The 18,150-nt window shown below is 40.6% G+C and overlaps 1 protein-coding gene across 1 annotated transcript; it reads left to right on the top strand.

Annotated features, from left to right (window-relative positions):
• Positions 361–11,404, top strand: IL1A (interleukin 1 alpha). The gene is given in 8 exon segments (XM_005686665.3): positions 361–447; positions 1,088–1,142; positions 2,364–2,412; positions 4,075–4,114; positions 4,117–4,296; positions 5,906–6,079; positions 7,773–7,894; positions 10,327–11,404. Coding segments are annotated over 7 exon segments (804 nt in total). The 5' UTR covers positions 361–447; positions 1,088–1,095; the 3' UTR covers positions 10,519–11,404.

Here is an 18,150-nt window from a genome sequence, read left to right as displayed (position 1 = left end):
ATAAATGAAATAAGCCGAAACACAAGCTCCTAAGCACCCCTCCAACTCTAACCATCTACAATTCTGCTTTGGGTTTTCCCTCCCTCCTCCACCAAATACTTTTAGAAATTTAAATTTCCTGCTCTTTTCCCCTTTTTCTAAGACCACACGTTTAAAATTGTTAACAGCAAAAGCAATAAATAAATGAATCAAGTCAGAAACTCCTGGAATCTCTAGGAATTTTTCCTGAAAACACTATATTCAAGTACACAATTTGTCATTATTTGGACCGGTATAGGTCGAATGAACTTACATACAAAACAGAAATCTTGTAAATTCCCAGTGACGCAATCGTGGCCACGCCCACTCCGAAGCAGACAAAAGGCGAAGTAGCCTGGCTCAGTTCAAGCCTCCGCGTGAAGACGAGGCAGCCAGTCATCTCATTGTTGCCAGCTCGGTTCAGCAAAGGTATCGTCCTTATCGCATCTTTGGCTCTTATAATATTTTTTGCTTTTCCTCCTTGGCTGTGATCTCTCAAATTGCCCCTTCTGAAGCTTAAGCCTCTTCCTTCCTTTGCCGTCCCTCTCTGGTTTGGCGAGTTAATTAGAATCATAGTCAGATTTCAGAAAATGATTCTCTCTCTGCTGGTGGGAAATTGAGCGACAGAGGAACTGGTTTCCTATGAGAGCATGAGATTACAGCCAAGCCTTCCTTTAGGGGTAGTCTCTGCTGTCAAAAACTATTCAGAGAAAACTGGGAATTTCTAACTCTTTCTCTCTCTTGCAACTGTATAAATTAAATATTTCATGCTTGTTGGGGTTCTTTGGTTTTGGTTTTTTACTTATTCAAATTTTCATCAAATGCCTACCAAATGCAATGCATTGGGTTGGATGCCTAAGAGATACTGAGATTCTAACAGAAGCTTACAGTCTAGCAGGGGAGGCAAATACATAGGCAGATCATTCCAAGGAATTGAAAAGAAGAATGCTGGGTGTGAGCTCACTCATTCATTAAGTGTCTTAGAAGCGCAGAAGGGAGGTGGTTCCCCTTGCAGGTGTCTTGTTCACACAATGGCCAGACTGACAGCTACTGGTGTTTTCTGTTGCAGAAGTGAAGATGGCCAAAGTCCCTGACCTCTTTGAAGACCTGAAGAACTGTTACAGGTAGGAAAGAGATTCTGTCTCTTGTGACTTAATGAGGGAAGCAAGGCACATTAGAATTCAGCTAGGAGGGATTTGCCAGGGAGTCCAGTGGCTAAGACTCTGTGCTCAAAATAAAAATTTTTTTAAAAAGAAAGAAAGAATTCAGCTAGGATTACAGTAACTATCAATGGGGCAAGACCAGCAGAGGCTATAGAGATGTGTTCTACCTCTGAAGTCAGGGCAGATTCAGAGAAGACTCAGGGAAATTAAGCATCTAGTAGGTAAACCAAGGTGAAATTTTTGACAGATGGCTATTTTAGAAAGATTACTTTTAAGGTCTCCTGACTCCTAGCAGTTCTCAACATCTGCTTAGACCCAGCTTCAGTCAGATTCACATGCCCTGCTACAGTAATAGATTGTCAGAAAGAGAAACCTTTCTTAGGAAAACTTCTTGATCTCAATCTGGAATGGGAAATGGCTTCACAGCAATTTGAGCATGTGAAACCTACGCAGTCAGTCTCATTCGGACGCCAAAGAAAGATAGTAAAAAGTTTAACTTATAGAACACCTTAAACAGATGCAGTGTTCCACGTTACCTACACACTAACACAAAATAGACAATGGAAGTGTTGCCTGCATGTTTTGGAAAGTATGATGATTAAATCTGTTTTAATGAATACATGAAAGCAAAGTGTAACAAATAACCTATTTGATTCAAATTTAGATGAAGTGCTTCAAAAGGAATTCTCCCTGAAGTTTAAATGTTTTCCCTGAAATTCAGTTACCACTCTTCAATCCGTTAGCCAAGCCTCATTTATTTGTTTGTTTTGATGAAGGGGGAGCTAATTTAAAAAATTTTTAATTGAAGTATAGCTGACTTACAAAGTTGTGTTAGTTTCAGGTGTACAGCAAAGTGATTCAATTATATATGTATATATGTATTTCAGATTATATTCCATTATAGGTTACAGTACCTGTGCTCTACAGTAAATTGTCCAAGCCTCATTTTTATCGATAGAGTACAAGTAAAGTTCAAGGCCTGGCCAGATGATTACTAATTTCACATTATCAGGTACAAATTACTGTACGGATGTGTATGCACAGAAGTCCTTAACTTTCAAAGATGACAATAATGGCTATGTATGTGTGTTACCCAAAGCTAGTTTGGTTATTAAAATATGTTGCCCAGTGAATGTAGTGATATAACAAACAGAATTAAATTCTCATCATCTTGTTTAACAGTGAAAATGAAGACTACAGTTCTGAAATTGACCACCTCTCTCTGAATCAGGTAAGCAAATGACTGTAATTCTTAGGAGACTGCTATCCTTACACAGTATTTTCTCTACTAGAACAGCAACAGCTGAATCTTAGATGTGTTTGTTCTGCCTTCACTGGAAGTCCAGAGAGATTCATTTCTTCATGATAAGTGAGGCCAGCTCCCTCTCTAGACTAACAGCTGATGGCACCCTTCATCTCCGTGGATTTTCCCAGAACAGAGGAGAGCGAACCTGAAACTCCAAGAATGAAATCTCCTGGGTCAGCCTTCCATCAGAAAGTTGCTTATGCCCTCCCTGGCCAGGCTCCCTGGGCTACTTCCCCAGGGGTCTTAAATGATATGTTGTGGATATCCTCTCTAACATCAGCTCCAGAGATTAGAGATAGCTTTCTAGATCTAATAGTCCATGAAGCTGAGGTGGAGGAAGCAGGCCAACTGAAAGTAAAAAATCTGCAGTCATTCAGATGCTGTGTTATTTCGCTAAGAGACCACAAAACAGTATAGGTCCTGCTTTGTGTGTCTTTGATAGTGACTCTAAAAGCTGTATCTAGAGGAATATTCCTAAAATATTTGAGCCTTGTCAAGTAGATGTTTAACCTTCTGGAAAGAACTAACTGGAAGGCTAAGTCACTCACTAGCATCACTTGAAGACCCGTCTCATCACCTCTCTCTCTTTTTTTTTTTTTAAACTGAAGTGTAGTTGATTTACAATCCTGTGTTAGCTGCAGGAGTAGAGCATGGTGATACATTTTTTTCTGATGATTTTCTAATATAGGTTATTACAAGGTACTGAATATAATTTCCTGTGTTATATAGTAAATCTTTGCTTACCTATTTTATGTATAGTAGTTTGAATTTACTAATCTCATATCCCTAATTCATCCCTCCTAACCTTCCCTCTCCCTTTTGGTAGCCATTAAGTTTGTTTTCTATGTCTGTGAGTCTATTGCTGATCTGTTTATGGGCTCATTTGTATATTTTTTCAAGTTATTTTTAAAATAATTCTATTTATTTATGTTTGACTGTTCTGAGTCACTGCTGCGTGGGCTTTTTTCCAGTTGCAGCGAGCGAGCGGTGGCGACTCTTTGTTGCGGTGCTCGGGCTGCTCAATGGGCTGGTTTCTCCTGCTGCAGAGCATGGGCCCTAGGGCGCATGGACTTCAATAGCTGCGGCATGTGAGCTCAGTAGTTGTGGTTCCTGGGCACTAGAGCACAGGCTCAACAGTTGTGGCATAGGGGCTTAATTGCTCCACAGGAAGTGAGAGCTTCCTAAACTGCCTTGTTAGGGGGATTCTTTACCACTAGGCCACCAGGGAAGCCATGTATTATTTTTTAGATTCTACATGTAAGTAATATCATATAGTACTTGTCTTTCTCTGACTTACTTCACCAAGTATAACAAGGTCTCATTTTTGAGTCTGAAGAGGGATGACAAAAAACCTTGCCAAGATCACATCGTTTGAGGGAAATCCTAAAAGAAGAGGTGGGAGGTAAGAGGGAAAGGGGAGGCATACAGAGGAAAGAGGGAAGGAGAGTCGGGGGAGGGAAAGACCGATGGAACGTGGGTCGCCAAGGCCAAAATGGCCACCCTTCTCTCTAAGACTGTTTAACAAAACTCCTACTGTAAAGGAGTCTTGTTCACTGGCCTCTCAGTTCCTATTTTCCTTCATCGCAGAAGTCCTTCTATGACGCAAGCTATGAGCCACTTCGTGAGGACCCATGAATAAGTTTATGTCCCTGGATACCTCGGAAACCTCCAAGACATCCAGGCTTAGCTTCAAGGAGAATGTGGTGATGGTGACAGCCAATGGCAAGATTCTGAAGAAGAGACGGTTGAGTTTAAATCAGTTCATCACCGATGACGACCTGGAAGCCATTGCCAATGATACCGAAGAAGGTAAGGGGTCAAACACAATAATATCCTTGTTTTCTGTTTTCAACAAAATGCAGACAGCAGAGTGCAGGGGAAAATAAAACCTAAAACCAGAGTAACAAGAGGGTAACCACCCATTTGTCTGATAATTATAAGAAATGAGAATTAATTTTTATCCTTCTGCAAAGGGAAGAGAGCAGTAAGTGCTTGAGCTTAGCATATGTGCTCACAGGCTTATTTGGTGGCCATATGATTAAGTCATGTGATTTCTAGCCTATTGGCAGAAAGTAATTATATACCGTTAGTGAGTGACCACTTATAGGTTATGCTATTCCACATACTAGTTATGTCTTGGGCAAGTTACTTAACCTTTCTATGCTCTGGTCTCCTCTACTGTAAATGGAGTTAATCCAAGCCCCTAATTGTTGTGAAGATTAAATGAGTCAACACTTGCTAACTTCTGAACTAAAATAATGCCTGGCACATAGAAAATACCTAATAAATGTTCGCTATTATTGTTGTTATTACTTTTGCTAATACTACAAACACTACTAACTTATTAATGATTGCATTATCTCTAACCTTCACAACAACTCTGCACTCTCATTTTATATGTGAGGAAACTAAGCTCAGTGAGATAGTGACCTGCCCAAAATCTCACAGTCTGTAAGGGTAGAGCATCAAATCATATCAGTTCTACCTGACTATAGATGTCATGAGTTTTCCCCCTTGCCTTTACTGTACAAGCCTCTTCGTGAATTATAAATCTAATATTTTTAAAGTAACAGTTGATCACACATGTTCACCTAGAAAATTAGAAAATACAAGAAAAAAAAATTAAAATTACTCATACTACCCCTCAGAGTTTACCACTGCCAGCACTACATTACTTTCCTTACAGTCTGTTCTGTGTACATACAGAGTAACAAACATGAAGAACATTCCTAGAATCAACCATGTGCAATTTAATATGCAGCTTTCCTCATTTATCAATACATAAAGGACATTTTAGAGCACCAGTTTTTCACCAATATATGTAATATGACAATGACTGTCTATATCAACAAATCTTGATTTCTATCATCACTTATTTCCTCAGTGATAAAAGATTCCTGGAAGTATAAGTATTCAGAGCCATGAAGATTTGTAAAGCTTCAAAACATACCACCGTTCAGAAAGGTGGTAGATAGGAAAAAAAAAACGAAAAAAACTTTTTTAAAGCAAAAAGATGGTAGACATTTATACTGGCACCTCAGTGACATATAAAATTTTTAGTGGATTCTTTTCTCAGGGTGCATTCATTTGAAAATGTAGTTGGAGAATACGAGGAGTCTTCCTGGTTACTTCCAAACCTCCAAACAACCAAAAAAGTTGTACATGTGATCTCTTAAAAAAAAACAACAACAATAACCATTGCCTGAAGAATCAAAGTTTTTAGACATAAGTAACCACAGGGGTAATCCTGGAATCAATTCCGCTGATGGGGTGATTTCACTTCTATGTCAATTTCCTCACCTCCCTTGGGATATTCTTCAGGTGCCTTCAATAACTACTTTGTATGCTTGTATTAGAGCGGATACATCATCCGTGTTTGTACTTGGACATTAATCTGACCTTGTGATAATGGTTTTAGAAATCATCAAGCCCAGATCAGCACATTACAGCTTCCAGAGTAACGTGAAATACAACTTTATGAGAGTCATCCACCAGGAATGCATCCTGAACGACGCCCTCAATCAAAGTATAATTCGAGATATGTCAGGTCCATACCTGATGGCTGCTACATTAAATAATCTGGAGGAGGCAGGTAAATGGACAATTCTGTCATCTCCCCATCTTAAAAAAAAAGATTGATTTGTTTATTTTTGGCTGTGCTGGGTCTTCACTGCTGCAGGAGCTTTTCTCTAGTTGTGGGGAGCAGGGCCTACCCTCTAGTTGCAGTGCTCTGGCTTCCCGTTATGGTAGCTTCTCTTGCTGAAGAGCATGGGGTTATGGGGGACTCAGCCTTCAGCAGCTGCAGCACAAGGGCTCAATAGTTGTGGTTCCTGGGCTCTCAAGCAGTGGCTAAATAGTTGTCCACCACATGTGAGATCTTCCCACACCAGGGATCGAACCCTTGTCTCTTGCATTCACAGGCAGATTCTTTTACCATTGAGCCACCAGGGAAGCCCTCTCCTCAGCTTTTTAGTTCTGCATTTCTTTTAAGCTTTCTGCTTTTAAAGAATAAACCTCTCTAGATTCCTGGCTTTGCACAGGAAGCACATTTAAAAAAAAAAAAAAAACAAACTTCTGGGTTAGGCCAGAAACTTCAACCACATCTGAAAGCTTTAACAAGTGTCCTAGCTCTGAAAGCACTAAGTGCAGTAAAAAGCTTTTTGAGGTATTATCTCCCTTGGTTCTCTGAGACACTCTTATCCTCATATTTTAAAGGTAAGGAAACTGAGTCTCAGAAATATATAATGACTTACCCAAATTTACTCAGAAGCCAATGAGGAGCCTGCTCATCAAACTTCCTAATAACACCAAACTAGAAAGAGTCCTTATCTTTGATAACATATTTGTGAGGCAAAGCACCCAATAATTTTAAAGAAAAAAAACAAAACTGGAAGATTTGCATGTGTTCTGAAGAATAAAATTTGGATCCGAGAAATTCTGTTACACCAAGCCAGCTTCCATGTTGCACATATTTTTAGCTTAAGGACATGTCATCAGTAAACAAAATGATTTTCAGAAATCAAAAGAGGTTACTCTGTGCTAACAAGGAGGGCTATTTCTGATTGGATATATTTCAGCTAATATGCTTTCTACTCTATGACATTCACAAATTATCTTGTGTTCTACAAAATAAATTTTTTTCCTACTTGATATTGTTTCACATAATTTTCCCATATATGGACAGAGTATATGTTATTTGCCATTTTTAATGGCCCTAGGATATTCAGTCATGTTGCTTTGCAGGTGTCCAGGGTTTCCTCTATATAATTCAGTTGCACATGTCTTTGTATGAATTATTTCTTTTCCTATGAGGGTATTTCTTTGGAGCATATTCCAAATGCTGGATTTCTAGGCATAAATAATTTTACAGCTCCTATTAAGCATTGTTCTCTAAGGAGAACTGAACTGCTTTTCACTATTCTTAGCAACATATGAATGCATCAGCTTCCCTAAATCTCCCCATTTTACTCATGACTTCACAAATTCCAAGGTCTTATCCCATTAATATAATTATAAGAGATTCAGTAATAATCCACCCACAAGCATTCATTCAACACAGAGAATTCTAAAGTTATTAGGTATTTACTTGCCTAGTAAATATGGCAGACACTGTGAGGGATACAAAGATGTATCAATATAAATTCCATTTCTGAGCTTCAGGTACTTACATCATAGTTGAGGACATAACTACACACACATACACACACACACAGCATCTTCATAAACACTTGATTTTATGAAAATACAATGGATTTACTTTCTTTTTTGGCTTTTCTCTTTGCCAGTGAAATTTGACATGGTTGCTTATGTATCAGAAGAGGATTCTCAGCTTCCTGTGACTCTAAGAATCTCAAAAACTCAACTGTTTGTGAGTGCTCAAAATGAAGACGAACCCGTCTTGCTAAAGGTCAGTTGTTCCCAGTCTCCAATTTACCTTCATTTACAGCCCATGCATTTGTAGGTGATCCCAAGAGGCAGACACCCCTAGCAGGATGACCCAGTTCTTTCCTTCCTACCACAGTTTCACCTGCCCACCTACCTTCCCATCCTACTTCTGACCCACTGACAGAATGTGGTCCGCTGGAGAAGGGAATGGCAAGCCACTTCAGTATTCTTGCCTTGAGAACCCCATGAACAGTAGGAAAAGGCAAAATGATAGGATACCAAAAGATGAACTCCCCAGGTCATTAGGTGATGAGATGGCTGGATGGCATTACTGACTCGATGGACGCAACTCTGAGTTGAACTCTGGGAGTTGGTGATGGACAGGGAGGCCTGGCGTGCTGCGATTCATGGGGTCGCAAAGAGTCAGACACAACTGAGTGACTGAACTGAACTGAACTGATCCCCAGAGGCAGTTCTAGGCAGGATCTGTGAGGCAAGATGAAGCAAGATGGCAGTGGCAAAGTACATAAAAGGGAAATTGCCTTCCTCTTGCTCTTTTCCCTACCTGATCCTTATTCGCCTCCCATTCCTGGGCATCTGAACATTCCATCCTTCTTTGAGCCTTACTGACACTTACCTGACCTACGTGACTGTAGGCATTAGGACAATGGAGTCTGCCTCTAAGAAACTCAGTAAGCCACTGAGATCAGGGAGGGTGAATCACCTGTCGAAGAGTACAAAGCAAAAAGCTGCGAGCCAAGCCCCAAACTCTGGCCTTCTGACTCCACGTCCTCCCTCTCTTCATTGGTGCCAGTTTTCTGTGTCATCCCAGCCTCATCTCCACTACCACGTTCCCGTCCGAACATAAAGACATAAACACATGCCCACTACAGCCAAATGTTTCTCCGCTGACTAGTAGATGACTCTTATTCACTAAATGTATAATTCACCACCCAGTCCCTCCCCAACTAGGATTTATGTGGGTGCATGTGTTTCTTTCCTGGATCAAGTGAGATGAAAGTGATGTCTACAGTAGGGCAGTAGTTTCATTCGTGAATTCATTCAACAAACATTGTTTATTGAAAGCCTTCTGTTTTTCAAGCAGAGTGTCAACAGCTCAGTAGACAGTAGTGAGCCAAAGTCTTATAGAACTCAATCTTCCAAGGAACACAGACGGTAGATGAGCCAAATGACCAGCAAAAAGGGCAAGATGCTGTAAAGCCAATGAACAGGGTGCTGAGATAGAGAAAATGTTTAGATAGAGCTCCCTGTGAGCTCAGAGCTGTCAACAGAAAGGAGTATACCATCAAAGGGGTGATGGGGCGAGCATTCCAAATAGAGGGGTCTGAGTGCACCTAGCCCTAGACCTTCAAGAGGTTATAGGCAAGTTTGAAAGATCAGAAGGGACACCCAAGGATCTGGAAGCTAACCCTGCAAAAGAGGAAAGATAAGCAGAGGAAAGGAATTCAAACTGAGAAGTGTCCTGGTTTTGCATATTTTTTCTAACTTGGAGAATAGACTAGAAAGGAGGCAATAGAGTCCAATTAGGATGCTGTAATAACAGTTGGGGTGAGTGAGGAGCATTGTGAGACAAGTGGAAAGAAGGAGACAGAATCTGGTTATATTTTGGAAATTGAACCAACAGGAGGAAGAGGGGAAATCCCATTTACTGAGATGGGGGAAAAAACAGGAGAAAAATAAAATCCTTGTTGACATTGAAAACCCAAGGGAAACCTCAAAAGGATGTTTAGCTCTTTTAGATTAAAAGAATAGAAAAGCATCTCAAGTTAGAATTTGAATTTTGTTTTTCCATGAAAGCACTTTTAGACTTTTCTCACACTCACAAGAGGAGGATGATCTAAAGAGATTACAACTGTCAAAAAATTGTCTTGAAAGGATTGCCTTTCAAAGGATTGCATATCAAAGGACTGCTGATATGCCTGGGAAGTTGTGTGTGTTGAGGTGGGGTTTTTTTTTTTAACCTTCAATTGTTGACTTAAATACAGAGATAAACATGTCTGAATTCTAAATTATTTTCCCAAAGTATGCTTTGAACATTTAGAGGTCAAAAGGTTTTCAGGTCTTAGCGTCATTAGTGCTCAGATTTGAGCACTAATTTGATAATGCTTTATGCCCATGTTGGAGGCAATGTTTCACCCTACCTGCCAGGATACAACGAGACACTAGTGTACTTGGCAATCTTCATGATGAAATTGGATTTCTCTCCACTTAACTAAGAAAATTAATTATTATGAATAGACGGGGCCATACATCTAATAGGCATGTAATGAGCGCTTTTGGAATGAACAAATGAAGAACTTGTATCATCATGTTACATAGTCATAGTCCTAAAGTGCTGTGTTTCTCACGAAGGCCAAATGCCAAAGGATTGAGGTCACTTCTTTTTTTAGCATCTTCTTGTTCTCTAACAGATCTTTGTTCTCTGTATCCTAGGAGATGCCTGAGACACCCAAAATCATCAAAGATGAGACCAATCTCCTCTTCTTCTGGGAAAAGCATGGGTCTATGGACTACTTCAAATCAGTTGCCCATCCAAAGTTGTTCATTGCCACAAAGCAAGAAAAACTGGTGCACATGGCAAGTGGGCCGCCCTCGATCACTGACTTTCAGATATTGGAAAAATAGCCTTGATTGTGCACTCTACTTACTTGTAAAGTGGTGACCATCCGTATGTACTATGTACATGAAGGAGTCGAATCCTTCACTGTTAGTCACTCGCTGAGCATGTGCTGAGCTTTTGTAATTCTAAATGAATGTTTACTCTCTTTGTAAGAGAGAACACAAAGTCCAGTAGAACCAACACTAACATATAATGTTGCTTGTTATTTAAAGAACACCCTATACTTTGCAAGCTACCAATCAATTTAATTATTATTCTGCACAGTAGTCTTGGGAGGACTGAGGCTACTATCTGCGGCTACAAAAGGTTCTTTCCATATTATAGATGAGTAAACTAAGGCATAAGAATACTAATACCAAAAAAAAAAAAAGAATACTAATACCCATGACAGCAGTTGGAATAAGCTGTGGACACACGATTTCATTCCAACTGCTCAGCTTTTACTTTTAAGCCGCTATGAGCCCTTTATCAAATACTGTAAGTTTCTGGGGTCTCAGTTTGACCTTCTTCAAAATCAAGGTAATGGTGACTATAGCCCTCCTACCTCAACAGTACTTTATGCCAATGAGTTCATTTAAGTAAAATTTTTCTTGAAGCTGAGCCTCAAGAAGAATGCAAAGCTTGAAATATTATTTTAAGTTATTATTTAAGTTATTATTATGTTTATATTTATAAGCATTATTTCTAAGATATTATTATTTCTAACATATTATTATATTTATGGCAATTCATTGCAATATCTTAGTACGACCAGGTATCGTCAATAATAGTAGACGGTGTTTTCCAGGCTGAGTGAGTCTGAGGTTCAAAGTGCCTTTTGCATTGTCATGAACTTCTGTATTTCAGTACCTGAGAGCCCTGTGATTATGATAATAAATTTATATTAATTGCCTTGTTTGTCTGAGATGGTAATTGGCCAAAATCCTTCACTCCTCTGCCTTTAAACTTGATTTGGCATTCTTGTGTTATTCAGTTTCATCTGCTATCAAATCCTACTAGCTAAAATGGGATGATTAACTTTGGCGACCATGAAACAAGCGTTATCTAAACTTTCTTTTCTGGAACATAAGCAATGTTCCTTCTAGGTTCTAAAAGTTATCATCCAATCGTAGTGTTACATTACCATCAACAATGAGAACTGACACATTATTATCAATCATAATTGAATAAAGCATTAAAAAAATAAATCTGGCACATTTTAACCATTAGTTTACTTCATGGTATAATTAGGAACAGATGATAAGAGTTCATAAAAATAACTATAATTAGTGTTACTTTACAAAACTAAACCCAGATGTTATGCTTTTTCTCACCTCTTTGTTACCTTGTCAGTATGCATAAATGGCATTAGGAATGATAGTATTCCCTGGTTCATTTAAAACTTGTATTAAACACAGCATGTGTGTTCATGTGTTTATACAAATTCACACATTCAGAACCACATTAAAGACTAATGAATCCTTTTGGAAAACATGCATACAAAGTATGTTGAGTTGGAAAAAGTTGAAATCAAGAGATCTTGGAATTAGATGTGGGAATTAATGGGGAAGGAGTAGTTCAAGATGATTCACAGTTTCCCGCTATTGGAGAATAGGTGAGCTCAGTTCAGTTCAGTTCAGTCTCTCAGTCATGTCCAACTCTTTGCCACCCCATGGACAGCAGCACACCAGTCTTCCCTGTCCATCACTAACTCCCGGAGTTTACTTAAACTCATGTCCATTGAGTTGGTGATGCCAGCCAACCATCTCATCCTCTGTCATCCCCTTCTCCTGCCTTCAATCTTTCTCAGCATCAGGGTCCTTTCAGATGAGTCACCTCTTCGCATCAGGTGGCCAAAGTACTGGAGTTTCAGCTTCAACATCAGTCCTTAAATGAATATTCAGGACTGATTTCCTTTAGGATGGACTGGCTGGATCTCCTTGCAGTCCAAGGGACTCTCAAGAGTCTTCTCCAATACCACAGATCAAAAGCATCAATTCTTCAGCACTCAGCTTTCTTCACAGTCCAACTCTCACATCCATATATGACAACTGGAAAAACCAAAGCTTTTACTAGACGGAACTTCGTTGGCAACGTAATGTCTCTCCTTTTTAATATGCTGTCTAGGTTGGTCATAACTTTTCTTCCAAGGAGTAAGCATCTTTTAATTTCATGGCTGCAGTCACCATCTGCAGTGATTTTGGAGCCCCCCAGAATAAAGTCTGACACTGTTTCCATTGTTTCCCCATCTATTTGCCATGATGTTATGGGAGCAGATGCAATGATCTTAGTCTTCTGAGTGTTGAGCTTTAAGCCAACTTTTTCACTCTCCTCTTTCACTTTCATCAAGACGCTCTTTAGTTCTTCCTCACTTTCTGCCATAAGGGTGGTGTCATATGCATATCTGAGGTTATTGATATTTCTCCCAGCAATCTTGATTCCAGCTTGTGCTTCATCCAGCCAAGCATTTCTCATGATGTACTCTGCATAGAAGTTAAATAAGCAGGCTGACAATATACAGCCTTGACATACTCTTTTCCTGATTTGGAACAGTCTGTTCCATGTCCAGTTTGAACTGTTGCTTCCTGACCTGCATACAGATTTCTCAGGAGACAGGTCAGGTAGTCTGGTATTCCCATCTCTAAGAATTTTCCACAGTTTATTGTGGTCCACACAGTCAAAGGCTTTGGCATAGTCAGTAAAGCAGAAGCAGATGTTTTTCTAGAATACTTTTGCTTTCTTGATGATCCAAGACATGTTGGCAATTTCATCTCTGATTCCTCTGCCTTTTCTAAATCCAGCTTGAACATCTGGAAGTTCACGGTTTACATACTGTTGAAGCCTGGCTTGGAGAATTTTGAGCACTACTTTGCTAGCATGTGAGACGAGTGCAATTGTGCAGTAGTTTGAGCATTCTTTGGCACTGCCTTTCTTTGGGATTGGAATGAAAACTGACCTTTTCCAGTCCTGTGACCACTGCTGAGTTTTCCAAATTTACTGACATATTGAGTGCAGCACTTTCACAGGATCATCTTTTAGGATTTGAAAGAGCTCAACTGGAATTCCATCACTTTCACTAGCTTTGTTCGTAATGATGCTTCCTAAGGCCCACTTGACTTCTCATTCCAGGATGTCTGGCTCTAGGTGAGTGATCACACCATCGTGATTATATTTTTTGTATGGTTCTTTTGGGTATTCTTGCCACCTCTTCTTAATATCTTTTGCTTCTGTTAGGTCCATACCATTTCTGTCCTTTATTGTGCCCATCTTTGCATGAAATATTCCCTTGATATCTCTAATTTTCTTGAAGAGATCTCTAGTCTTTCCCATTCTATTGTTTTCCTCTATTTCTTTGCATTGATCACTGAGGAAGCCTTTCTTACGTCTCCTTGTTATTCTTTGAAACTCTGTATTCAAATGGGTATATCTTTCCTTTTCTCCTTTGCCTTTCACTTCTCTTCTTTTCATAGTATTTGTAAGGCCTCCTCCGACAACCATTTTGCCTTTTTGCATTTCTTTTTCTTGTGGATGGTCTTAATCACTCACTGCCTCCTGTACAGTGTCACGAACCTCTGTTCATAGTTCTTCAGGCACTCTGTCTATCAGATCTAATCCCTTAAATCTATTTCTCACTTCCACTGTATAATTGTAAGGGATTTGATTTAGGTCATACCTGAATGATCTGGTGGTTTTCCCTACTTTCTTAAATTTAAATCTGAATTTGGCAATAAGGAGTTCATGATCTGAACCACAGTCAGCTCCCTGTCTTGTTTTTGCTGACTGTATAGAGCTTCAACATCTTTGGCGGCAAAGAATATAATCAATCTGATTTAAGTATTGACCATCTGATGATGTCCATGAGTAGAGTCTTTTCTTGTGTTGTTGGAAGAGGGTGTTTGCTATGACCAGTGCATTCTCTTAGCAAAACTCTATTAGCCTTTGTCCTGCTTCATTCTGTACTCGAAGGCCAAATTTGCCTTTACTCCAGGTATCTCTTGACTTCCTACTTTTGCATTCCAGTCCCCTACAATGAAAAGGACATCTTTGGGGGGTGTTAGTTCTAGAAGGTCTTATAGGTCTTCATAGAAGCATTCAATTTCAGGTTCTTCAGCATTACTGGTCAGGGAACAGACTTGGATTACTGTAATAGTGAATAGTTTGCCTTGGAAACAAACAGAGATCATTCTGTTTTTTTTGAGATTGCATCCAAGTACTGCATTTCAGACCCTTTTGTTGACTATGATGGGTACTCCATTTCTTCTAAGAGATTCTTGCACACAGTAATAGATATAATGGTCATCTGAGTTAAAGTCACACATTCCAGTCCATCTTAGTTCGCTGATTCCTAAAATGTCGACGTTCACTCTTGCCATCTCTTGTTTGGCCACTTCCAACTTGCCTTGATTCATGGACCTAACATTCCAGGTTCCTATGCAATATTGCTCTTTATAGTACTAGACTTTACTTCCATCACCAGTCAGATCCACAGCTGGGTGTTGTTGTTGCTTTGGTTCCATCTCTTCATTCTTTCTGGGGTTGTTTCTTCACTGATCTCCAGTAGCATATTGGGCACCTACCGGCCTGGGGAGTTTATCTTTCAGTGTCCTATCTTTTTGCCTTTTCATACAGTTCATGGGGTTCTCAAGGCAAGAATACTGAAGTGATTTGCCATTCCCTTCTCCAATGAACCACATTTTGTCAGAGCTCTCCACCATGAGCCATCCATCTTGGGTGGCCCTGCATGGCATGGCTTATAGTTTCATTGCATTAGACAAGGATATGGTCCATGTGATTAGATTGGTTAGTTTTCTGTGATTGTGGTTTTCAGTCTGTCTTCCCTCTGATGGAGAAGGATAAAAGGCTTATGGAAGCTTACTGATGGTGGAGACTTACTGAGGGGGAAACTGGGTTTTGTCCTGATGGGGAGGACCATGCTCAGTAAATCTTTAATCCAATTTTCTCTTGATGGGTGGGGCTGTGTTCCCTTCCTTTTATCCACCTGGGGCCAAACTATGATGGAGGTAATGAAGATAATGGCGACCTCCTTCAAAAGGTCCCATGTACACATTGCCACACTGGAGCGGCAGCCGAGCAGCACTGGAGCAGTGGCTGCGGGGTGCTGGAGCGATTTTGAGGAGATATCCCATGTCCAAGTGCAAAGGAACCCCAGCAAGACTGTAGGAAGGGAAAAATCACGTTTAGAATCAAATCCCACACACACTAAAGAGGCTCAGTTCAGTTCAGTCGCTCAGTCGTGTCTGACTCTTTGTGACCCCATGAATTGCAGCATGCCAGGCCTCCCTGCCCATCACCAACTCCCAGAGTGCACTCAAACTCACGTCCATCAAGTCAGTGATGCCATCCAACCATCTCATCCTCGGTCGTCCCCTTCTCCTTCTGCCCCCAATCCCTCCCAGCATCAGAGTCTTTTCCAATGAGTCAACCCTTTGCATGAGGTGGCCAAAGTACTAGAGTTTCAGCTTTAGCATCAGTCCTTCCAATGAACACCCAGGACTGATCTCCTTCAGAATAGACTTGTTGGATCTCCTTGCAGTCCAAGGGACTCTCAAGAGTCTTCCCCAACACCACAGTTCAAAAGCATCAATTCTTCGGTGTTCAGCTTTCTTCACAGTCCAACTCTCACATCCAGACATGACTACTGGAAAAATGATAGCCTTGACTAGATGGACCTTTGTTGACACAGTAATGTCTCTGCTTTTTAATATGCTATCTAGTTTGGTCATAACTGTCCTTCCAAGGAGTGAGTGTCTGTTAGTTTCATGGCTGCAATCACCATCTGCAGTGATTTTGGAGCCCCCAAAAATAAAGTCTGACACTGATTCCACTGTTTCCCCATCTATTTCCCATGAAGTGATGGGACCAGATGCCGTGATCTTCATTTTCTGAATGTTGAGCTTTAAGCCAACATTTTCACTCTCCTCTTTCACTTTCATCAAGAGACTCCTTAGATCTTCTTCACTTTCTGCCATAAGGGTGGTGTCATCTGCATATCTGAGGTTATTGATATTTCTCCTGGCAGTCTTAATTCCAGCTTGTGCTTCTTCCAGCCCAGCGTTTCTCATAATGTACACTGCATAGAAGTTAAATAAGCAGAGTGACAATATACAGGCTTGACGTACTTCTTTTCCTATTTGGAACCAGTGTGTTGTTCCACGTTCAGTTCTAACTGTTGCTTCCTGACCTTCATATAGGTTTCTCAAGAGTCAGGTCAGGTGGTCTGGTATTCCCATCTCTTTCAGAATTGTCCACAGTTTATTGTGATCCACACAGTCAAAGGCTTTGGCATAGTCAATAAAGCAGAAATAGATGTTTTTCTGGAACTCTCTTGATTTTTCCATGATCCAGTGGATGTTGGCAATTTGATCTCTGGTTCCTCTGCCTTTTCTAAAACCAGCTTGAACATCTGGAAGTTCACGGTTCACGTATTGCTGAAGCCTGGCTTGGAGAATTTTGAGCATTACTGTACTAGCATGTGAGATGAGTGCAATTGTGTGGTAGTTTGAGCATTCTTTGGCACTGCCTTTCTTTGGGATTGGAATGAAAACGGACACCAGCTGCGATGGACCACGTGGCGGAAGTGCACCGGCTACGACAGATCTCGCAGAAGCATGGCCGAGAGGAGCTACCCCACGTCCCAGAGATGCTCAGAGGGCTCAAAAAACCTTGTGCACACCAGGACCCAGAGACCCCACGGAGACTGAGACAGAACTGTGTTTGAGTGTTTCCTGCAGAGGTACAGGTTAGCAGTGGACTGCCACAGGGGCAGGGGCTCTGGGTAAAGCAGACCTGGCTATGGCATAAGCCCTCTTGGAAGAGATCACCATTAACCCCACAATAGGGACACCAGAACTTACACAGGACTGGAGAAACAGACTCTTGGAGGGCACAAACAGAAACTTATGCACACCTGGACCCAGGAGAAAGGAGCTGTGACCGAAAAGAGACTGACCCAGACTTGCCGGAGTGTATCCAGGAGTCTCTTACAGAGGCATGGGTTGGCGGTGGCCTGATGCAAGGTTGTGGGCACTGAATGTAGTGGGTGAGCAGTGGTGTCTTAATCAGTATTTTTGGTGGAAATACTTCCCAGGTGGCTTAGTGGTAAAGAATCCACCTGCCAATCCAGGAGATGCAGGGCACATGAATTCAATCCCTGGATGGGGAAGATCCCCAGGAGAAAGAAATGGAAACCCACTCCAGTATTCTTACCTGGAGAATCCCATGGACAGAGGAGCCTGGCAGGCTGCAGTTCATGGGGTCACAAAGGGTTGGACACAAGTGAACAACTGAGCACGCATGGAGTGCTAAGCTCCAGGATAAAACATAATAAGTACCATTTTAGATACATGAATTTAGCTAATGGCAGGACACCCAGGTACAGTGAGCATATGATGATGTGTCTAGAACTCAAGAGAAGTTAGAACTAGATACAGATTTGGAAGATGTTAGTAGGTCTATAGTAGGTAAAATCTTAAAAGTGACATCAGAGAGAGAAGAATATGACGAACACTGTTAGCAGTCCACACAATCACCGTCTTCCCTTCTTCGTTACTGACAGGACATTAACTTCATTCAGAAGGAAATATGTCTCTTTTTTTATAAAGAGAAGTTTTAACATTATTTTTTTTAATTGTAGAAAC

The sequence above is a fragment of the Capra hircus genome, chromosome 11 (genome assembly GCF_001704415.2).
Source record: "Capra hircus breed San Clemente chromosome 11, ASM170441v1, whole genome shotgun sequence".
NCBI classification, from domain to species: Eukaryota; Metazoa; Chordata; class Mammalia; order Artiodactyla; family Bovidae; genus Capra; species Capra hircus.
The sequence above is the reverse complement of the archived record's forward strand: the minus strand, read 5'-3'. Positions and strand labels throughout refer to the sequence as shown.